At 34.1% G+C, this 22622-nt stretch overlaps 1 protein-coding gene and 1 long non-coding RNA gene across 15 annotated transcripts in view; one reads left to right on the top strand and one right to left on the bottom strand.

The window, feature by feature from the left end:
* Window positions 1-3311, bottom strand: part of LOC115032149 (triadin-like) — a 280731-nt gene extending 277420 nt beyond the window's left edge. For 13 of the 14 annotated variants that reach the window (XM_085842726.1, XM_085842728.1, XM_085842729.1 and 10 more), the window contains exons 1-2: window positions 2706-3309; window positions 1703-1756 (exon numbers count right to left, since the gene is read on the bottom strand). In XM_085842726.1, the coding sequence (XP_085698852.1) occupies window positions 1703-1756; window positions 2706-2874 (223 nt within the window). In that variant the 5' untranslated portion in view covers window positions 2875-3309. Of the gene's footprint in view, window positions 1-1702; window positions 1757-2705 lie in introns of all 14 variants that reach the window. The other variant, XM_085842738.1, reaches the window with a different exon arrangement.
* Window positions 3312-3514: 203 nt separating this feature from the next.
* The window catches only part of LOC115032171 (uncharacterized), an 88593-nt gene continuing 69485 nt past the window's right edge, over window positions 3515-22622 (top strand). The window contains exon 1 of the long non-coding RNA XR_015048383.1: window positions 3515-3682. This is a non-coding gene — a long non-coding RNA (uncharacterized LOC115032171). The remainder of the gene's footprint in view (window positions 3683-22622) is intronic.

Genomic DNA, 22622 nt, shown 5'->3' with positions numbered 1-22622 from the left:
GTTTACAGTTACCACAAGAGAATATGGATATCTCATTAACTCACATTAACAGCTGAGAAGAATTTGGTTTTATCCCATTGAATAGACAGGTCCCTGGGGTGTTTGCATTTTAATGGAGGACAATTACTACATAACTCACCAGAATGGAGTAGCTCTAAGCAGAATTTCAACCATCACTGATATGAGTAGAAGAAATATTTAGGATGAAATATTTGTCCCTAAAGTGTAATAGTTGAAGTGACAACTTTCCATGTATATTTATGTCCTATATGAATAGAAACCAGTGTTTATGTTTGTATACCATAAAATCAAAACTAAATGCAGAAATCTAAGCTGTGCAACAGTTGAATCATCAACTTCTTTTTTGTTAATTAATCATTTCATATTTTTACATCTAAAATGATACCCCCTTCCGGGTTATGCCTACACATATACACTCACACCACATCTGCCCTCCCTCCCTTCCCCTTTGCCTCAATGAGGGTGCTCCCCCACCTACCCATTCACTCCTGCCCTACCATTCTAGCATCCCCCTACACTGAAGCATCAAACCTCCACAGAACCAAGGGCCTCCCCTCCCATTAATGTCAGGCAAGTCTATCCTCAGCTATATATGTATCTGGAGGCATAGAGCCCTCCCTGTACAGTCCTTTGTTGGTGGTCTAGTCCCTAGGAGCCCTGGGTGGTCTGCCAGTGGAAATTATTCTTCCTATGGTGTTGCAATACCCCTCTGCTCCTTTATTCCTTCCCTAGCTCCCACACTGTGATCCCTGAGCTCAGTCTGATGGTTGTCTCTAAGCATCCTTATCTGTTTTGGTTAGTGGCAGAAACTACCAGGGGGCAGCCACATAGGTTCCTGTCAGCAAGCTTGGCAACAGCAATAATGTCCGGGTTTATTGTATGCAAACAAGATGGATCCCCTGGTGGGGAGGTCCCCGAATGGCCATTCCTTCAGACTCTGCTCTATTTTTTGTCCCTGTCTTTTTTTGGACAAGAAAATTTATGGGTTAAAAACTTGGAGATGGGTGGGCAGCCCCATCCCTCAGCTGGAGGCCATACCTATCTACTAAAGGTGGTCTCTACATTTCCTGTACAGAACACCAAAGGCTCATACTCTAAGATCAACGATTGTCAAATGGATACTGTCACTAGGACAAAACAGTAACACAGAGATTGAGAAAAGATCTTTACTAACCCTACTTCTGAGAGAGGGCTAATATCCAAAATATACAAAGAACTCAAGAATCAAATAACCCTATTATAAAAGGGTACAGAACTAAATACAGAATTCTTAACTGAGGAATCTCAAATGGCAAAGAAATGCTCAAAATCCTTAAAATCCTCAAACGACCCTTAAATTCCACTTCACACCAATCAGAATGACTAAGGTCAGAAAACACAGGTGACAGCAGATGCTGGTGAGGATGTGGAGAAAGAAGAATACTCCTCCATTGCTGACAGGACTGCAAGTTGAGAAAACAACTTTGGAAAACAATCTGTCAGATCCAGAGAAAATTGGAAATAGTTCTACCTGAAGACCCAGCTATATCTGTAGATTGAACTTTCTACTACACTTCTGTTTTGGCATGCTACACATGGAAAGGTGTGAATACCAATATTCAAGCTGCATATTGATGCACTAATATTATTCATGAAGTAAATCTTGGAAGGTAACAGAGGGAAGCAAAGAAAAGAGCAGTACCTTTGCCTTTCCCATCAATGGTAATGTCCTCACTTTTCTTTTTGACTTCTTTTTCTGCAGATAAAATAAGAATGTTATAAGCCTCTAACTAATTCATTCTTATATGTTTTAGAGAACAAATGACTACCATTATAGTGACCAGTTTACTTTGTCAAGAAAACTGTAAGTCTAAGCCAAAATCCTAAATAAGTGGATTCTATACTAGAACCTTCTAAACACACCAAAAGCTTAGGATTCCTGTCTATCTATAAAGGGATTTAATTTGATAAGGAAAACAAGTCTTTAACAAAGGTAGAGATATTAAATGCAGAACAATTGCTGTACAATTACTGAATAAACTCAAATATATTAAAAGTAATGAATTGAGTGTTCCCTCTGGCTTGGGTCACAGATATATATTTGGAATTTTAAAATTTCTGAACACATCTTGGTAATAATAGACTAATATGAATAAACAAGTGTCAAGAGAGGAATAAGAATAAGAATGGTATAGCAAACTATTCCATGTACTCTTCTCACAGTATAAAATAATTTGACATCTTGATAGTTTTAATAAAATTGAATAAACTAAATAATAATCTTTATTAGTCACATGTACACCTATACTCCACATACCTACTCCCTACTCTTTCTCACTTTCTCTCTTTCTATGTATATATGTATGTATGTATACTGCAAAATGAAGAATATCACAGTAGTATTTTAACAAATGTTAAGATGCCAGATGACTTGACACAGCCTTGAAATTTCATGTTTCTGAGGCATGAGACTCATGATCAGCCTGAGCTAAACAGACAAATTTCATTTTTTAAGTGAATACAGAAATAAAGGATTTTACATGTTTCCTTCAAATCCAATTTGGAACATTCAAAAATACCAAGTATTTTGACTAACAGTGACAATCAAACAAATGAATCCCTTTCTAGAAAACAGTTGCTTTCCCAGCAACACTATTAATTAGGACTGTTTGATTTAGGTGTTAGATAGATTTTCTAATCCTTACCTTTCTTTTTTGTATCAGAAGTATCTTTCTTCTCCATTTTCTTCTTCTCTTCTTTTTCTTCTTCTTTTCCTTTTTCTTTTCCTTTTTCTTTGTCTTTTTCTTTTTCTTTTTCCTTTCCTTTTCCTTTTTCTTTTTCTTTTTCTGGAGAAGAAATTGCAAATATGCCCATTATGGAAAGACAGAAAGGATGAAGCCAGTTGACAGAAAGGATTACTGCTGAGTGGGTTCTGTCCCAGGCAACCTTGTGGTTAATACCACGTTTTCCCCATTTAAAAAAATAACAGTAGCCCTCTCAAAGATGGATAGTGCTATCAGGAACTTTGTACATTGTCTTGCTCAGTTCTGGGTAAATTTCTTACAAACAATATTAAAAGTAGACTAAATAGTCTACTTTGTATGACTATTTTATTACAAATAATGAGTTAGCCCAGAATTTGTCAGCCTATGGTCATAACCCCTTTGGAGTATGGAATGACCCTTTCACAGGGGTCACCTAAGACCATCAGAAAAATGTAGAGATTTACATTATGATTCACAATAGTAGCAAATACAGTTATGAAGTCATAACAAAAATAATTTTATGGTTGGTGGTTACCACAACATGAGCAACTGCTATAAAATGTCACAGCACTAGCAAGGTTAAGAACTACTGTGCTACACCATTCTATTTTGAGTTAATTGTTTTTTCTTTTTTAGCTCTGGCTCTTGTCAACAGATATTTGGACCTGGTGACATTTATGTGGCAGTGTGGCAGGAATGTTACCTTCAATACCCTTTCTGAACACTTTTATGAAGTAGAGTTCTTGGGTACACCAAGGTTGTAGTATGTCTGAATGCTATGCAAAATGTATGGTTTCATGAAGTTTCCTGGAGGATTCCTCTTTCAGATATCTTAGCATTCCATGGTATGACTAGAGCCAAGAAAGATGGTCAAGTGCTGCCTAGCTATAAGCTTGGACTCCATGGGCATTTTTCTGGTAAGTCTAGTCATTTACAATAATAACAAGTGCTTATATCTAATAGCTTAAATAGAATAGTCAGTGATTTTTGGCCTGAAGCAGTAATATGAATTTTTATTGTTAGAAACTTTTGTCTTCAATTCATAGAAATTTTTATTCTATATTTGAAATACCTTTTTCTTTGCCATTTGTCACTTTCCCAGACTGATGCCCTCTAAGCTTATCATTTGCTAGAACTATTGTGAGATTTTTTTTTTTTTTTTACCATGCTGAGAATATCCAAGGTGAAATTCTAATGTGAATGCTTAAGTTGTCTACTAAGAACTGCATCTAATTAAATACAGGAATTAATTCATCCCCTTAGGTATAGAGCTTTTTTACGTACAAGATCAAATCTAACACTTTCTTTTCATGCTAGAAGCATAATTTATAAACAGCCCCTCTCTACTACTCCCTGAGAAAATCTAGCACTGTAAGGAGACACGTTCTCACTTTGTCTAAATGTGTCTGCAGCTTGCTCAGTCTGAAGGAGAAAGTCCAGAAAGTACATTTTTATCATTCCAGACTGCTGAAATTCACTTTGTTCTTTTGTACAAGGTTTAGGCCTAAGCAAAATATATTTTGAAAATTAAATAAAGATATTTTAGAGTATTAATATATTCAGTTAGTTTACTGGGAGAAATTATATGTAACAGGGCATTTTCCATCTTTCTAAGTAAACAAAAATGCCAGGTCATTGAAAAGGCTAAACACCATCATCTGGTATCATGAATCAGAAAAGGGCCGAACTACATATGAGTACTTGGAAATATTTCTAAGACCATACTTTTAATGCCACAGTTGCTATATAATTATAAGTTAGTATCTGGATCTAAGTTTTCTACTGCAGAGGAATAAATATTTCATCAGAAAATCGGTGCCAATTAGTTAATGGCACATTGAACTTCACAGTTAAAATAAATACTTGAGGCTGTGAGATATAAGTCCTTCTTTTCATGTTTTTAAAAGAGAATATTCTTGTACAACGAATCCCATGCTTTGACTTAATATAGCTGGGGTTATAAAACTCTGTTTCCAGCAAAACTAAGAAACAAATACAAGTAGTTCTAATTAGGCCTTATGTTTTGTTGTCGCCAAGTCTTCTTACTATGGAGCTTATGCTAAGTCTACATAGCAGAGGAATACTTTTCATTTCTATGGGGCCAGAGTTGGAGTATTTTTGTTGCCAGTTAAATCAGGTCCCAGTTGTTCCATGACACCACATTCCAGCATTCCACTTCACTGACACCTTGTTTCTTTGGGGTGGTAGAAATTGGCCTGCAACCCATCACATTTCATGACTTTGGAAAATAGAGTAAAAAGAGATGAGGCCAATTATATGATCATTATTAAACCTCCCCATTGTTATCTATAGAGTGTGGGATAAGAAACAATGCATAGGCATTCTTAGTATAAATTTTGTTCCTGATCTTTTCTATGTGGACAATGTTAGACATCTGCTTTGACATACTAAATTAGGTAGCTAACAAGCTGTACCAATTTTATTTTTACTTATTTTTTCTGTGAGGTATAGAGATAATTAGACTAAAGTGCCTGGAACAAAGTAGTTATTAAAAGTACAATAAAATAGTAACCAGCATTTACTACATTAGGCAAATAATAAAAATGTGAGTACATATTATCTTTAGTATTTTTCTAGGTGTGAGTTCTACTGATTTCCATAAGTGCAAATTACTTATCTCTTTGCATCTAAGGAATGTGTGTCTAGAATAAGCTTTCTTGCAAAACCTCAAGAAAAAGTGTGTACATGTAGAGGCAGATCTGCTTACAACACAGCTGTGTTACAATGAAGAAAAAACTTCTGGATGTTGCTTGGTTATGGTTTGTTAGCTACCATTTATAGAGAGAGGAACTGAAATTTAATGTCTCAAAACAGATGTCCAACATCACAAACGAGATAAGGTCAAGAACAGAATTCAGTCCAAGGACTCTGATACTTTCTTACCCCGTACTGTGTAGATAACAAAAAGGATATGTCAATAATTGCTCATTCTTGATGCAACTGTTGAGAAAATGGTAGTCCTTCCATCTTCAACCATAAGTTTTAGGGAGATGAGTGGAATGTATTTAATGTACCACTATTTCATTCCTTAATCCAAATGGAATTCATATGATCTTTCCCATAGTAACCACTTTTATTGGGAATAGATTATTTCAAAAATCTTTAGAGTTGTAAATAGCCATAATATACTGTCTCTATTTCACAAAGTTTTAAAATAAGAGAAAGATCCATTTTATGTGCTTAAGATGTACATGTATATAATGTTAGACAGTGAAGTTGATTAGAAATAATTAAAAAAAAACATAGTATCCTAGTTTGTGTTGATATTACTGTGATAAAACCACATGTAAATACAACTTGGGAGGGGGAAGGGTTTATTTATCTTACAAGTTATAATCTAGCATTGAGAAAATATACGGTAGGAACTTAAGTATGGACTACTGGGAAACTGCTTCTTAATTTGCTTAGTTCATGTTCATCTGTTTTAGTTTTACAAAATCCAGGCCCACCTGACTAGGGATTGTACCACTCACATTGTGTTGGGTTCTTTTATATCAATCAGTAACCAAAAAAGAAAAAAAAAAGTCTCACAGACATACCTGTAGCCATTTCACTAGGCAATTCTTTAAATGACGGTAACTCTTCCAACATGCACCAATTTGACCGCCAAACTGGAGTATGGCACTTGTTTTAGCAGATTAGGGAATCAGAAGGTGGAAGAAAGTATTGTTTTGTTTTTATTAAAGTCAGACATGGGTAAATCATTCATAATAGGGAATATTAAGAAATCTATAAAAAACTTTGGTTATCTTCACAAAAAGGAACATTCCTGCCAAGACTCTGAAACAGGAGCGTACTAGATATGTAGAAAACAGAAAGAGGAAGGCAGGGAGAGTGAAATACTCAGGGCAAGAGCTCTACTATAGCACATCTGGTGAAATAGCGTGTATTAGTCTAAGAATTTTTCTTCTCACAGTAACATAGACTACAAAAGTACAATAAGCTAATAAGTTCTTTGCTGCTTGGTGGTGTCAAATGCTCCACTGGATTATGTGATGAATGATAGGGACACCTTAGGAGAAAAATCGGTAGAAAGGTTCTTTTGTTGTTGTTCACCAATAAATTTTCCTCTCAATTTTATCTGGGGCTTTTCAATGAAGGAAACATTATGCAACATAATGAGAGCCATTACTTTGCAATGTAATTTTTACTGTGACAGTAAGGGTCTTTCTGTTGAGGGCTTCGCTTCTCTTCTATAACAAGGCTGGATTTATAGAAACCTAGTCCATTATTTTGCCTTCACTTTTCTTTAGTGGTGGCTGAGTTATACAGGGAAATCAGTTCTCATTATTAGCTATTAACAATTAACTACCAAGCTGTAATTCCTTAACTGTTTCCAGAGACTTTTAGCTACACAATTTAGTCACTGAAATCAACAAAACTTTATTTAGTCTATGCTAAACCAGCTGTAAGGATCAGGAATTTTTTAAAAGCTTTGACTCCTGATGTGAGAATCAAATTGAGAAGAGAAAGTTCACTGTGACATTAAGGCCTTTGAGAGAAAAGGTCAGAGGCTCAGCCCAGGAAGACTGAGTAAAAAAAGAAAACATTATCCTGAGGCTAGGTGCTTTGTGGAGCCTTGCCATAGCCTAAATATGTCAAGCCTTACAGTTCACACCTCTGCAGAACTGAAGATGTGCAGTGATGTATTGTGTGTTCAAGCTATAAGCAGGGAGCTCTAATTCTCATGGAGTACATACCCTATTTTGTTCATGATATAATGACATATTTCTTCTTTGGGCCTCCAAAGTATTGAATAAAGGAGTCTCAATTAATTACCTCTTTTATGATTAAGGAAAAGTAAAAATGTTGTAGTTTTGATTAGAATCAAGATACCCCCGAGATGACATGACACTCCATTAAGGGAAAAAAGTAGATGATCTTGTGTATATTAGCATATACTTGGGCTCAAGCAAGCTTTCACGGGCTTTGAAATTTATTTAAATGAAAGAGTACAGATATGAATCTAAGGATGAGCATCAACTGCCTTTTGTGCCTTGTAATATGGAAAGTAAAATTTTTCATTGCCCTTGCATACTTGCAGAGGCAAAGGGTTGAGAAAAAGTGTTATTTTATATTTCCTTTGTTATCTAACTTGTATTTTTGTTCTATCTCAATGAAAAATCATTGATATAATAAAAAATTTGTTTTCTTTTTTTATTAGATATTTTCTTCATTTACATTTCAAATGCTAACCCCAAAGCCCCCTCTACCCTCCCCCCACCCTGATCTCCAACCCACCCACTCCTGCTTCTTGGCCCTGGCATTCCCCTGTACTGGGGCATATGATCTTAGCAAGACCAAGGGCCTCTCCTTGCATTGATGGCCAACTAGGCCATCCTCTGCTACATATGCAACTAGAGACACAACTCTGGGGGTACTGGTTAGTTCATATTGTTGTTCCACCTATAGGGTTGCAGACCCCTTTAGCTACTTGGGTACTTTCTCTAGCTCCTTCATTAGGGGCCCTGTGTTCCATCCAATAGATGACTATGAGAATCTACTTCTGTATTTGCCAGGCACTGGCATAGCCTCACAAGGGAGATCTATATCAGGGTCCTGTCAGCAAAATCTTTCTGGCATATCCAATGGTGTCTGGGTTTGAGAACAAAACCAAAGTTTCTGGCTGCTTATAAAAGAAAATTGTTTTTCATAACTGAAATTTTAATACAAGAAAAATTCAAGGGGAAGAATAATTTCAAATAGTTTAGTTCACAAAATATCTTTATAAACTTAATGTTTAAAATAAAAAGATATTTCCTAAACATTTTAAATTTATAGGGAGCTTTTAAATAACTGATTGTAATAATATTGGATGTGTTATAATTATAAGAATGAAAGTTTCCACATTTGTTTGTTTGTAGACAATTATGAGTCAATAAAAGAAACTGGGTATGGAAAGTGACACCCTAAATTTTACACTCCCCTTATGGGTTTTAAATATAAGAAGGAAAATGCTCAATTAAAATTTGTTAGATTTGTTCCAAAACACATAGCTGCCAGTAGAAATGCATTTATTTTATCAAGCAACACTATAAAGTATGTTAGTTCCTTTTGTATTTGCTTCATAATGCTGTTATTCTGAGATTCTCTTTTTAAACAGTTTAGGTTTTATGCAGAATCATTACTTCCACAAGATGTGTTGTAAACATTGATGCTGTTTTGTTCTTTTCTTGGATAATGAAAAATAAACACAAGATACTTTCCTAACAATGTTTCATTTTCACCATCATGTCGCCTAAATGAGATTACTTTTTCTGAATTTCCTTATATGTTCTTCTACATTTTCCTGTACTTGCATGTGGACTGTGAATGTCCTTCATTGTGTTTGAAATCTTAAGAACACCAAGATGCACTAAAATTTTCAGTTTTTCCTTCTCATCACTAATGTATTGCTTTTAAGGGTTAAAGTTGGTTATAATTAAAAGTAAAAATTCACAGATATTATCAGTTTTATCAATAGAACCCTGAGAAATCTGGATTTGATTTATTCAAATATATTAGATACTCAATAATTATTTCCAATATGATAGAATTGACTTTAGAATTACCAAACAGTACCAGTAGGTTGGTCATATTTGTAAGACTAGTTAGTAATTGAAGCCTTTCAATTTTTAAAAAATTCACATAATGGATATTACTTCTTAAAGGGGAGAATTGAAAACCTATTGTAAGAACTCAAATTTTCATGTGGTAGTATGTCTTAGTATGTCAAGTTCAATTCCATTTTAATTTATAAGCTACATAAACTCCAACATCTCATATAGTGTAAGTATGCTAGAGTAGGATTATAGATTTATGTCTTTACCCTCTGGACATACGATTTGTTCGAGTCATGTCAAACATTCCCCCTTAGCTGAAATGTCCTGCATTTTTCACTGCGTAAACAGCTCCAAGCTTCTTTATTCTATTTTCCCAGAACAGAAATAATTTCAAAGGTAGTGCCACTTTTCTCCTTGATCATCAAGGAAAAATAAAATCATCTACCACCAGTTTACATAATAGAAAAAAAGCATTTATATTAAACTCATACAAATAGCAAACACATGCCTTATTTTTTTTTATTGTATATGCCAATAAGGACATTAAAAAATCGATTTCTTTCTTCACAAATTTTATGAGTAAAATTTGTTAGACCAAAAGTTTGAAATCTGAATCCTACAGGAAGAAATGGCTAGAAAATTATATTCATTTTTTTTTATAAAAATCATCCGTCCTATGGGAGTTTTTTTGTTTTGTTTTGTTTTTATTTTGTTTGTTTTCTATGATCAAACACTAACCAAAATTGATTTAAGGAGAAAATAATTTATTACTTCCTATAGCTTTCAGGTCACAGTTTATTCTCATGTAAGAAAGAGTGGGAACTGAACTCAGGAAACTAGAGTCTAGACCTCAAGAAGAGAACATGGGAGAAATGCTGCTTACTAGCTTATTCATTCTCAGCTTGTTTTCTTATATGTCCCAGGACTCCATGTACTAACCACAGGCTGAACCTGCAAAAATAAATTATTAGTCAAAGACATTTCACACAGGTATGTCCATAGGCCCATCTGATGGAAAAAAAAATCCCTCACTTGAGGTTCCCTTTTCTAAGGGACTCTAGTTTGTGTTATATTGGCAAAAACTGACCAACATACCATCTTATCTTTAACGTTCTTTCTGGCCGTTTTAGAGCACAAAATGCAGAGGGGGAAAAAGAAAACTCAATATCATACATAAAAAGCAGTGAAAAAATATTTAGAATATTGGTTATAGTCTTTTGTTTGTTTTTGAGATTGTAATTTAATTAGAGCATTTTTCCCATTTTTCCAAACCCTCCCATATATTGCTTCTCATTCTCCTTCAAATTCATGGTGTCACTTTCATTAATTGTTATCACATGCATATATGTATATGTATACACTGGTTCTAACCTAAATAGAAGAGTTCTTTAAGCTACATAATTCCATCTTTGGTTCCACTAGCACTTGATAATCAAAACAAACTGGAGGCTAAATAGACTAGACCATAAATTATATATCCTTTATTATCAACTTCTTAGATCGACTCTATCTCATTGTGAATATTAAATAAACATGAAAGTGTATAGGCCTCTTGACACTGATCTCATTTTGTGTATGTGTGTGTGTTTTATTTCATGTATATATAATTATTGGTTCACATAGTAGTTCTATCATAGAAGAAGGGGTCTTCGAAAAAAACCCTATACTTTCTATAATCATTATATTGATATAAATTTCCAAAAACAGTATGCAAATGTTTCTTTTTCCGGAGCCTTATTGTCACTTATTATCATCCATAATTTAGATAAAAGCACTGTAGAGAATGAAGAAGTCTAATTGTATTTTGATTTAAATGCCCATGGTGATTTGTATTGATCAGCATTTATCATATACTTGTTTGCCATGTGTTTCTTACTTGAGAAATGTTTGTTACACATTGATTTTGGTGGATTTCTTTTTAGATACTATAATTGTTTAAAGATGATTAGTATTAATCCCTTGTTACATGCTCAGTTATAAAGTGGTGCTTTTTCTATTTTGCAAGCTGTATATTTGTTGTTTAGTTTGTTATGGAAAGCAAGAACTTCCATTTGATTTTTCATTCATTTGTTTGTTTTGTTTGTTTTGTTTTGTTTTGTTTTGTTGTTATTGTTCTTTGCTTTTCCTTTCTGAACCATTGCATGCAACTTTTTAATTACTTCTATCTTTAAAATCTTCTTTTTATGAAAATATGAATAAAAGTTACTTCAGTCTATCTGTATCTCCCCTCCCCTTCTTTTGGTCTCTTTTCACATTCTTCAAATATATTTTTTATGAGAGTTAAATCTTACCTATTAAAATGTGAATTAAGTTTTTATGTGCTTACCAAGTATATTGTTAGAACACAGCATAATCAGAACTGGCCAGGAAAATCTAGAATATTGCTTAGAATTTAGAGTGAGAAAGAGAAATCTGTTCATTACTCTTTTACCATGGCAGGCATTGTTTTTAATCATCTGAAATGAAAGTCAAATGAATATGAAATTCAATTATTATGGTTGCACCAGTATTGTTTTCTTAGTTTTAGTGAGTAGACAATGATTGTATGCCACTAATATCAGAAGTTTGCTGAAGTCTCTTATCAGTTCAGTGTAAATGTAACATCATGGCAAAGTAAAGTTTAAAATGATCAACTCTGCAGTATTGGAAGGTTTACTTGTCAGATGATAAGATTCATTCTCATTTGGTAGTACTCAGTAGCCCACAGTTTGCTTCATAGTGAAAGGGAGAGGCAAGGTGCAATACACAATAAAAGTTTCAAGATGGAACCAACTTTCAATATAATTTAGTTTAAAATCATCACTATCCCCATAGTAGACACTGAGAAGTTAATATAACAAACCGGGTTAAATTTGGACCTTCCGTTCACTCCTTACTGTGCCCTCAAGTATATGTGGGAGAGGCAAACTTCGAGTCAAGTGTAGGTTAGATCATCACCTATTAAAGACTTGTGCTTTGTCTTTGTTCTTTTCATTTCTGCAGCACTTGTAACTAATGTAACTTTTCTTCCTTTACAAAATTTTATCCTTAACTTTTTCTTTGAGTTTTATTTTTCCCTTTCTTTTTCTGTATCTTTGTTTCACTTAGTATTATGATGTTGGATTTGCACCCAAGGCTCTGTGCATATTAGGCAAATATCTTTCTGAGTACTATTCATAGCCTTCTGATGTTGCTCACAATGGTTAGTCAGATGTATTGTTTTAGCAAAGCTAAGAGCCAATCTATTGGTTTCTATTGATGGTAATGTCGAATTAGTAAACTGGGAAAAGTGATTCATCTTCATAATGTGGATGAGATGGGTCTCTGCCTGTTGAATGAAAGTCTTAAAAAAAAATTAAAGTCTCTTGAAGTAGGAATTTTATTGACACACTCTTGTAGACTCAATGTTTAACATCAAGTTTCCCTGTATACCTAATCTACCTACAAGTGTTGTACACTTAGAACTTGCAAGCACTCACAATTTCAAGAAGTAATGTCTTAAAATTAGTGTCTCAATAAATAAATAGCTAGGTTGATGATAGATGACTGATAGATTAAATTGATAGATAGATAGATAGATAGATAGATAGATAGATAGATAGATAGATAGATAGATAGACAGATAGACAGACATATAGATAGACACACATATAGATAGACAGATGCTATATTTAGTGCTATATAGATACATTTTCAATAGGATTCTTGGTTCTACTTTTCTGGAAAATATCATGAAATCAACACTTTTCTTCATGTTTCCTTCCTAGGGTATACTCTGTTTACTCATAAGACTTATACCTGTGATTGACCTACTATGAAGGTTCGTGTGCAATTAAACTTTATATGATTGTTTTGGAGATAATTCATTCCATGATGTTATTTGAAATACATGCTTATCTAGAAAAATACATAGAGAATATCTGAAGTAAGTCATTAACTTCTATTATTTTTTAATACAGAGGGTCTGTGAAGAGGCAGAACAACAATGCTATATGCTCTCTAAAAGTATGTTGTCATGATCACATTGATCAGCCAATTCTGCCATAGCATTCTTCCAAGAAATGTGCTGAGTAAACTCCACTATCTGTACCATTTCTCTTTTTGCACACTACTATAGTATATCATTTTCCAAAAGCTCAACTTCCTGCCCAACATAAAGAAAAGACTTCCTGTACTCTCCAGGTCCAGACTCCACAGTGGCCCTTTTATGTATGATGACAACCAATGCCCAAGTCCTCTGGATACAGGTAGTTCAGGACTCTTGCTAAGATATCAATTGATCCTAGAAAGGACTGGTGGTACACACCTTTAATAACAGCTTTCTGGGGTTAGAGGTAGGTGGATCTCTATGAGTGTAGGTCAGGCTGGTCTACCTTGTGAGTTTCAGACCAACCTGGGTAATGCAAAGAAAACTTGTCTCAATAAAACAGAGGAAGTGATGTAGAAAGACCTTGTTTCCAAAAATCAAAGGGAGAAAGAGAGACAAAGATATAGAGAGAGACAGAGAGACATACCAAGAGAAACACAGGAGCCAAAAGAGTTCATATAAGAAAAGAGGGAGAGAAAAAAACTGTGCATTTATTCCTTTGCTTGTTCTCTTGTTTATTGGGATTATTACATTCATCATTTGCCATGTTGATGGTTATGTTCTCTTACTGAAGGTAATAACATGCAGTTGTTCAAATTTTGCATCTATTTTCTTTTTTTTTGCATCTATTTTCTAATCAAACATTTTTCTAGTATTGTAAATACTTACATTCCACTGATTCTCTAGGCTAAAAGTTGATATGGTTTCCAGTTTGCACAATGTCTGGAGTGCTCCACTATAACCTGCTCAGACATTTATAAATATTTCATTCCTTAGGCACACAAATTCATATTCGAGTGACCTAAACACCATGATATACTCAGCAAGATGAAAACTGAACTTACTACACATCAAAACCTTTTCTTATTCCTAATGTCATTCATTTACCCATGGCAGATAAGAGCCTTAGCAATTATATGGAGTCCTAAATTTTTAATTGCCATTCAAAGATACTGAGAAAAGCACTGTGCCTTGCTAACAGACACCTGGCCTCAAATTACGATTATGCCATTTTTAGATCTGTGCAATTATAGGCAATTTCCTTGATTTCTCTGAACTCTGTAAAATTGTATCATATTCAGTTTTTGGAGTTGTATTACCTATACATGTAATCCTTAAGAATAAAAGCACAATTTTCCCCTGGAGCAGTAGTCTCCTAAATGTGTCTTAACTTCTAAATCCTCAAAAACATCAATTCATCTTTTCTATTGTTTACCCAATGATTTAACATGAAATTTAAATCATTTTATTCTTTTCAATTGACTTAAAAAGCTTAGGAAGGGAGGAGTTATAAAACCTTAGTTTTTGGAACAAAGTATATTAAAGATATGGCTCAATCCTGTACTAAAATAATTTAGAGTTCTATATACAGGAATGTGATAAATGCAAATTATTTATTGCCTTTTATATGAACTAACAAAGTTATCACAAAATTAATGACTAATAATAATTACAAAAAATTAATTTCCATCCCTATGTAAAATTATAATAATGAAAATGATAGAAACAAATGGTTTTTGAGTTTCAACTATGCTAGCAAATGAGCTGTTCTCCCAATTGTACTCATACAGTGGGATGTTTTAAGTATATGTTGTTTGACTTAGGTAAATTTCTAAGTTAAATAGATGACAAACTTGTTTGGTATATGAGTTTTATCATTATGTGTAACTCAATATCAGTTTTATTCAAAACTCTTACCAGGAGGCACTGAGTTTATTTCACCACAGTACAAAAAAAAAAAAAAAAAAAAAAAAAAAAAAAGAATAAAACCTATGTATCACAGAATTAATAGAATAAATCAGAGACCAAATTTCTGTTTTACTAGTTTATGTCTTGAATGTCTCAGGGTATAGCTCATAGAACAGCTGAGTTGATCAAGTTCTTTGGTTTAATAGAATTGTGACAAAGACATTAGTAGCTCCTGTAGAAGATTGTATTCCAGTGCATCCTGTGGTAAAATTAAATTAAGTGATGTGAACTTTCCCTCTGTATTTACATAAATATAACTTCTGACTCTTTCTGATCTAATATAGATCATCCAATAGCTTGCCACATTAATAGCTCACCTTCTTTCAACAAATGCAGCCTTTGTCATCTATCTATACCACACACTTTAGTATTTCATACATAATACTTCACAGTTGTTTGACAAAATTAATATTTCTATAGACAACATAGATGCAATTTCATATTTACAGTGGCAATTATCTCAAAATGAATCTATTTAATTTTCAATCTGTTATTAAGACAATTTATTGCTGATCTATCAGCCTGAAGAGAGAGAGAGAGAGAGAGAGAGAGAGAGAGAGAGAGAGAGAGAGAGAGAGAGAGAGAGAGAGAGAGAGAGATCAGGTGGGTAGAAATGCCAAAACAGACTCCAAGTACCACTTAAGTCCAGCTTCCACAGTTTGTAAGTGAAGATATGTAAGTCATAACATATTACTTGCTCTGTCAAGATCGTGCAAGTGATTAAAACCAGAGCTGAGATAATGTTGCATAACTTTCATCTTCTGTCTATTCTTTTTGGATCTACATACAAGTTACAGAGGTTATTCTATTTTTATAGTGATAATATCAAAATTAATACTAATTGTATATCAAGACATAATGTAGATGATTGATAGTTATCATTCTTGTTGTAGTTACTATCAAACTATATACTTTTAAAGAGATACACAAAAGTAAATCGAGTATAATTTAATTTCTTCCTTCAACACTTATTCCACAATGTAGATGCCCTGGTAATTACACATTAAATGCCCATTATTTGTGTAATATTATCTTTCCATTCTTCAGTGATCAATGATAAAAAAAAATAGAGGTTTCATAGAGCTGTGTTGAGTTAAACAAAAGAAGAAAATAACCCCAGTATAATTTAATTAAAAAAAATGAATGCGATCATATCTTGTAATTTTGCTTATGCAAGGATTTTAGGAAACAGTGTTTCTATCACTGTTACTGGCTCGAGAATTGCAGAATAACTTTGTCTGAAGTTATCCAGTTTATTTACTATGGATTCTGTTAAAATGGAGAAAGGCTGAAACTTCCAGAGAAATAGTTTTCCTTGGAGAAGAGACTAATAGGAATGTTCAACAACATTTGAGAGTAAGAAGTTTCTCAAGCTAAGATATAACACCACCTGAGATATAATATTACAAAATTTATTCTGAGTGGGAAAAGAGTTTTTCTGAATTGACTTCTATATTTTGTGAATAACTACAGTAATCCTTTGAATCTATAGGCTTCTCTGCTCCTGTGTGGACAACACTTAAGTTATTTTAAAAGATTATAAAAATCAATACCATATTTTAGGTCCATTTTAAAATTATTTCTTGTTAAGCAATGTCAAGAATTAAATATAAAATGACCACAGTCACCAAAATGATTTAATTTATTAGTAGGTAAATTCATTTTAAATCTATTGTAACAAATACTTCCAATACCAATATATTATAAAGAATAAAAGAAAACACATAATTAGAAGTACAATTGGTTCCCTTTGCATTTAAAGATTCAAATTAAAAAAAATAGGTATACAAAACATAAGCCATAGAGAACAATGTAATCCAAGGAAGTCAATATACCACTTCAAGACACTAAAGTAGTGTCTAAGACATGAACTACAATAACTCTCCAGATTACAAGCACCTGCTACAAGAAACATGTTGTCAAGTGCTATGAAAGTATGAAGATGTATTTTTAGTAGTAGTAGTAGTAGTAGTAAAAAGAGCTTTACAGATGTGTGGAGTTTCACCCACAAGGTTCCAAGCTTTTAGGTTTCTTTGATATAAAGTTCTAAGTTGTTTCCTTAAAACTCCTTGAACCAATGTAATGATCTAGTATCTCTATAAAAAGTACTACTTTAAAAAGATTAAAATATTAATAAGTTTACACTTCCACCATTGACCCATATTCTACAAAGCAAACTGTATACTTCAGGACTATATGCCAGTTTTTCTCTTTCACATAAAGCCATTTTCTTGCAATTTATACTTCAGGAAGTTACAGATCAGGACTGGCCTAAACAGTTTCAATAAAAAGAGCCTGATTGGGCTGGAGAGATGACTCAGCAGTTAAGGTCTTCCAGAGGATCTGAGTTCGATTCCCAGCAACTACATGGTGGCTCACAACCATCTGTAATGAGATCTGATGCCCTCTTCTGGTGTGTCTGTAGACAGCTACAGTGTACTTATATATACTAAAAAAATCTTTTTTTTTAAAATCCTGATTAATAAATACTAAACATGTGCTAATGAAGTTACAGGCAGCACATTGGAAAAGCCTGGCAAAACTACTGAGTTCAGCCTAGCTGGATATTGTGTGCTTCTTGGGCCTTTCTCTGTTTTAAAAGACTCTATGAGAGGACCCTGCTCTCCGCACATAGCAATTCTTATTTGCAAAAGGTCCACAATCTTGAAACACCATTAATATGCTCACTTAAACATAACAATGAATCCTGGGTTGAACTGTGAAATTAATCATTCTTTAATTATGACAACAGAACTTCGGGATCCCATTTTTAAAATAACACCAAGTTTTTCAAGTGACAGAGTAAAAGGCAAGGAATTGGCTTCTTGTCATTTTATGAACTTCTGCTAGGAGATTAATTGAAGCCAACTCTATGAATAATCTTATCATAAAAGAGTGCCTTCAGTTAAGAAATTTAAATCATCTGATTTAGTTCCAACTCTTTAGACTCCATTGCATTTAAGACGATACTAAGATTTATAAGCTGTGTCTTGCCCTGTTAACACTGGGCATGGACATGGTAACTTGGCAGTTTTTGTAAATTATCCCACATCACTTGAACTATCAAAGTTCACATGTGAAAGAAAGAGTATACATTTTGTTTTTCTCCCCTTTATGGAGGGGGGGGTGCATTTTGAGTTCTACAAGATTTTTCTAGTCCTCTGTTTTACTTTTATTTAAAGGTAAAAATTGATAGTCGAGATTATTCTAAGTTTGGTTGTCATTTAACTTCAATATAAATTGTTTTAAATGATACCAATGAAAATTATATACAGATAAATGATAAAAGTGCATAATGCATGTTGTTTCTAAAAATATATGTGCTAGAAATAAAAAGAATATCAGCTTTTTATAACCATTTAAGCAACTCTAATTACAAGAGGTAGACATTCAAATTGTTTTCACTAATCAGAAAGTTTACCCATAGTTACAGATTGAATGCATCATCATGCCTGTCAAGTTTTCATACTAAATTGCCAAATCTCAATGTTTTAAAAGATAAAGTGTTTTAGGAAGATGATTATGGCTATATCAGTTCAAATGCACAAAATTCACAGTCCTGCCAAAACTGGAAAAAGACAGTCAAGCTTGCCTCATCTACATTGTAGACAAAGTACTGAGAAAGATGCTTTGAAGTCAATTTTCCTCTGAAATAGAAAATAGCAGGCTGATCTCCTAATCTTAGAATTCAAAACTGCACTATTATAAGAAAATAAGTTTCTTCTGCTTAAGTTAACCAGTCTTTTGTGCTTTGGGAAGACTGCTCTTGGCATATAACAATGCAGGTCAGGCAACCTTATCCATCACTATGAATAAACTTTACACATTTTCACTCACAAAGAAGAAATGTCTGGAGAGAAGTTGACAAATGAGTGAGTAAATACACGGTAGTGGACACCACAATATTTTACTTAAGACAGAATATTCACACTGAAAACAAAAGGAAATAAAAGACCTATGTGGACTGAGAAGGGTAGGAAGTTCTACCCTTTTAAATGGATTTATAGCATTCTCTAAACACTTGGGGATATCCCAGGAGTCTGAGCAAGATACTCATGGACTTTTCACTATGCCATGAATTGTAACAATCAAACAAAAACATTTTGTGTTTTCTAGTTTGTGATCAATGTACTGGTGACTTACAGTTTGCTTAGGAATTTTACTTAAAATTTGAAACTTATAATTTATCCAATTTGTTTAAATAATCAAACCAAAATATTTATATAATACCTAACAGGTCATTGTAGTTCAGAAGAGACATGTGACCCCTCCCTGTTTTCTATCATCATTTATTTGGCTCTCTAGCAAGAGAATAGGATATTTAGCTTGAACTATTTGGTGTTTGTTTAGTCAATGAGAACTCAAACTGTCTGCACTCTGAATAAGTCAATTTGCCAAGGTTTTCAGATAACTCAATTAAATTAAAAGCATCATTACAGGGGAATGTCAGGGTGTGGAAGCAGGAGTGGGTGGGTTGGGGAGCAGGGCAGGGCGAGGGTATAGGGGACTTTCGGGATAGGATTTGAAATATAAATGAAGAAAATATCTAATAAAACAGCATATGCAGTTTAAAAAAAAGCATCATTATAAGCTCATGTCATATGATTTGACACAAAAACATGTTCCTGGAATAACAACATCAGCAACACTTGACAGTTTGATAACAAAATTCTGGTCCCAATCTAGACTTACTAAATCACAAGTCACATGCGTTTTTACAGGCATTTAAGGCTATGTATGTGAGCCTTCAATTCTGAGAATTGTTAAGGTATTTAGGCTACCATCCAAACACATTTTTTTTTTAATGTATGAGAAAACCGAATAAAACTCAATAGCAAAACTATACCATAAAACCCATGCCCCCATATTTTATAAAAACATTAAAAAATAAAAAGTGTTATCTTCACTGTCAAGAGTATACACTGTAACAAAAAACACCTTGGCATAGATCTCCAAACAGAAGGCAGCAATGCGAATCTTGCTACCTGCTATTTACTTATTAGCATAAATAAATTTTAAGTCTTCACTTGTTCATTGTTCATATTAGTAACAAATTCTACCTTTTTCTGAATTCAGAATACCAACCATAGAATGCATGTCATGTAAATATGTTGTCTAAATAAATGTGAATTGATGAAAGCAAAGAACAAACATGGCATGGTCAGGATGGAGCTTCAAGTATAAAACATATGCTCTTGTCAGACCATGTTTTAAGGAAATAATACCTATCATTAACTAAACTCTTTCTATTGAATGAATAAAAAACATTTGTATAACCAAAATTTATTACTGTGTTCCTATTAATTGGAAAATGCATCCTTTTCTAAAGTATTCAGATTTGATGTGAAACATAAAAATACAGATAAAACAATTTATATAGGGCTAAGAATATCTAATACTTGACATAAGATAGTTGGTTGTGATATATACTTTATACATATAATAGAACAATGACTCTCAAGTTTTCGGGGATAAAGAATAAACTGAGATATTTGTTGAAAATGATGACTGTTTTTAGCCAAGCATTGTAGTTCATGCCTATAACTCCAGAAGTGAGGATGGGAGGTTAAGTACAAGTTTAAAATCAGATTTGACTGCAAAGTGAGACTGAGTCTCAAGTAGTCAAAATGTATAGTAATAGAAATAGTAGGCATTTTCATTCCTTGATTGAGAAAACTTTATCATGGGCACATGGTATAATAAAAAAGCATTGACAATAAAAGTCAATCCTAGAAAATACTGGGCAATTTACCTTTTAAATGCCTTCCTTTCTTCCTACTCTGACCTCCTAAGTTCTGTGTAGGATGCTCTTTTCTTTCTTATGTCCGTGACTTATGATGCAGCTCTTTCTATCCCTGCTTTCCTGCCCTTCATTATCTATGTACCATACTCAAGTATGCCAGCTCTTTAGCTCTAACATGATTGAAGATTTTCCTGAGGTTCTCCTGCTCTTCCAGGACAGTCTATGCTCTCCTTCTTCTAAGTTTACACTATTTTATGAGGACTTAGGTCTTGTATCATATTGCAATGATCAGAACATCTCCTACAACATCGAAGTCAGGTCCTCTCTGAAAGGGACTATGCTTTGTAGAGTTTTCCTTGGTTAGTCTTTTGTGGTCATCATTTATAAAGATGAGACTGGTGGGGCAGACAGAGTGGAGTAAGCTAGAGTCTCTTCTACCCTACAATCCAAAACCTGGGCTCTTTATATTTCTTTCCCCCTGTATATAAAGACCACCTCATTGATGAAATGTCATAAGTATGAGCATGTTATGGCTGTACAGAAATCAGAACCAATGGACCAACTATTAGTCCATGTGGGCAGAATGTGAAAGTAGGATGGGATATCTGTGCACAAAGACTCTTTCAGTATAGAGGAAATGAATGGTTGAAAGGAGCTGATGGGAAGGATTTCCATTGGCATTCTCATAAAACATTAGCCATGTACTAACTTCAATTACTTGTGCTTTTATATCTCTAAACTGAATTAGACTAGAGGGATGATATTTTTTAATTAAGTAGTGAATTTCCAACAATTTTCAAAATAAATCCCATTGTTGGAATTTACCCTATTTATATATTACATTAAAATGACTGAAAGTAACAAATGGATAAGACTTGAAGATATGACTAAATCTCTAGCAAAACTAATTGCAGTGACTTTTTCTCCTCTTATTTGCTATTTTTTAAATCTTTGTTTGCAATCATGGTGGACAGAGGAAGGGAGGGGCATGGTTGGGAGAGGGGAGGGGGAGAGTAAAAGGAGAACAACATAAGGTATTGGGTGGAGGAACAGGTATGAAGCCCTGAGGGCCAGCAGAATGAATAGAAACAGGAGGTAGGAGGACACTCTAGAATGTATCAGAGTCCTGGGAGACAAAAGATTCTCAGGACTGAAAGGGAAGGGACCTTTGAGTTGAAATGCCCAGCAGTGGGGAGAGGGAACTTGCAGAGTCCACCTCCAGTAGAAAGACGGGTCATCAAGTGGAGGGATAGGGTTGCCATACCAGAGTCTAAAAGTCTGACCCAGAATTATTCCTGTGTGAAAAAACTAACGGGACAAAAATGGAAAAGAGACTGAGAGAAAGTAGTTCCAGTGGCTGGCCTAAATTGTGACCCATCTCAAGGGGTGGCTCTAAGGCCTAACACTATTACTGATACTATGGTTTGCTTACATACAGGAGCCTAGCATGGCTGTCCTCTGAGAGGTCCAACAAACAGCTGACTGAGACAGAAAAAGATACTTATACACAACCAATGGAGATCCCTATGGTTGGATTGGAGAAAGGCTGTAAAAAGTTGTGGAGGAGAGCAACCCCATAGGAATACTAGCAGTTTCAACTGACCCAGACCCCTAGGATCTCTCAGACATTGAGCCACCAACCAGGCAGCATACACCAGCTGATATGAGGCCCCCATCACTTATTCAGCAGAGGCCTGCCTGATCTGGACTCAGTGAGAGAAGATGCACTTAACCTT

Source organism: Mus caroli, unplaced genomic scaffold (assembly GCF_978045245.1).
Source record: "Mus caroli unplaced genomic scaffold, Mus_caroli_1 scaffold_9, whole genome shotgun sequence".
Classification (NCBI taxonomy): Eukaryota; Metazoa; Chordata; class Mammalia; order Rodentia; family Muridae; genus Mus; species Mus caroli.
This window is presented reverse-complemented; position numbering and strand designations above follow the sequence as displayed.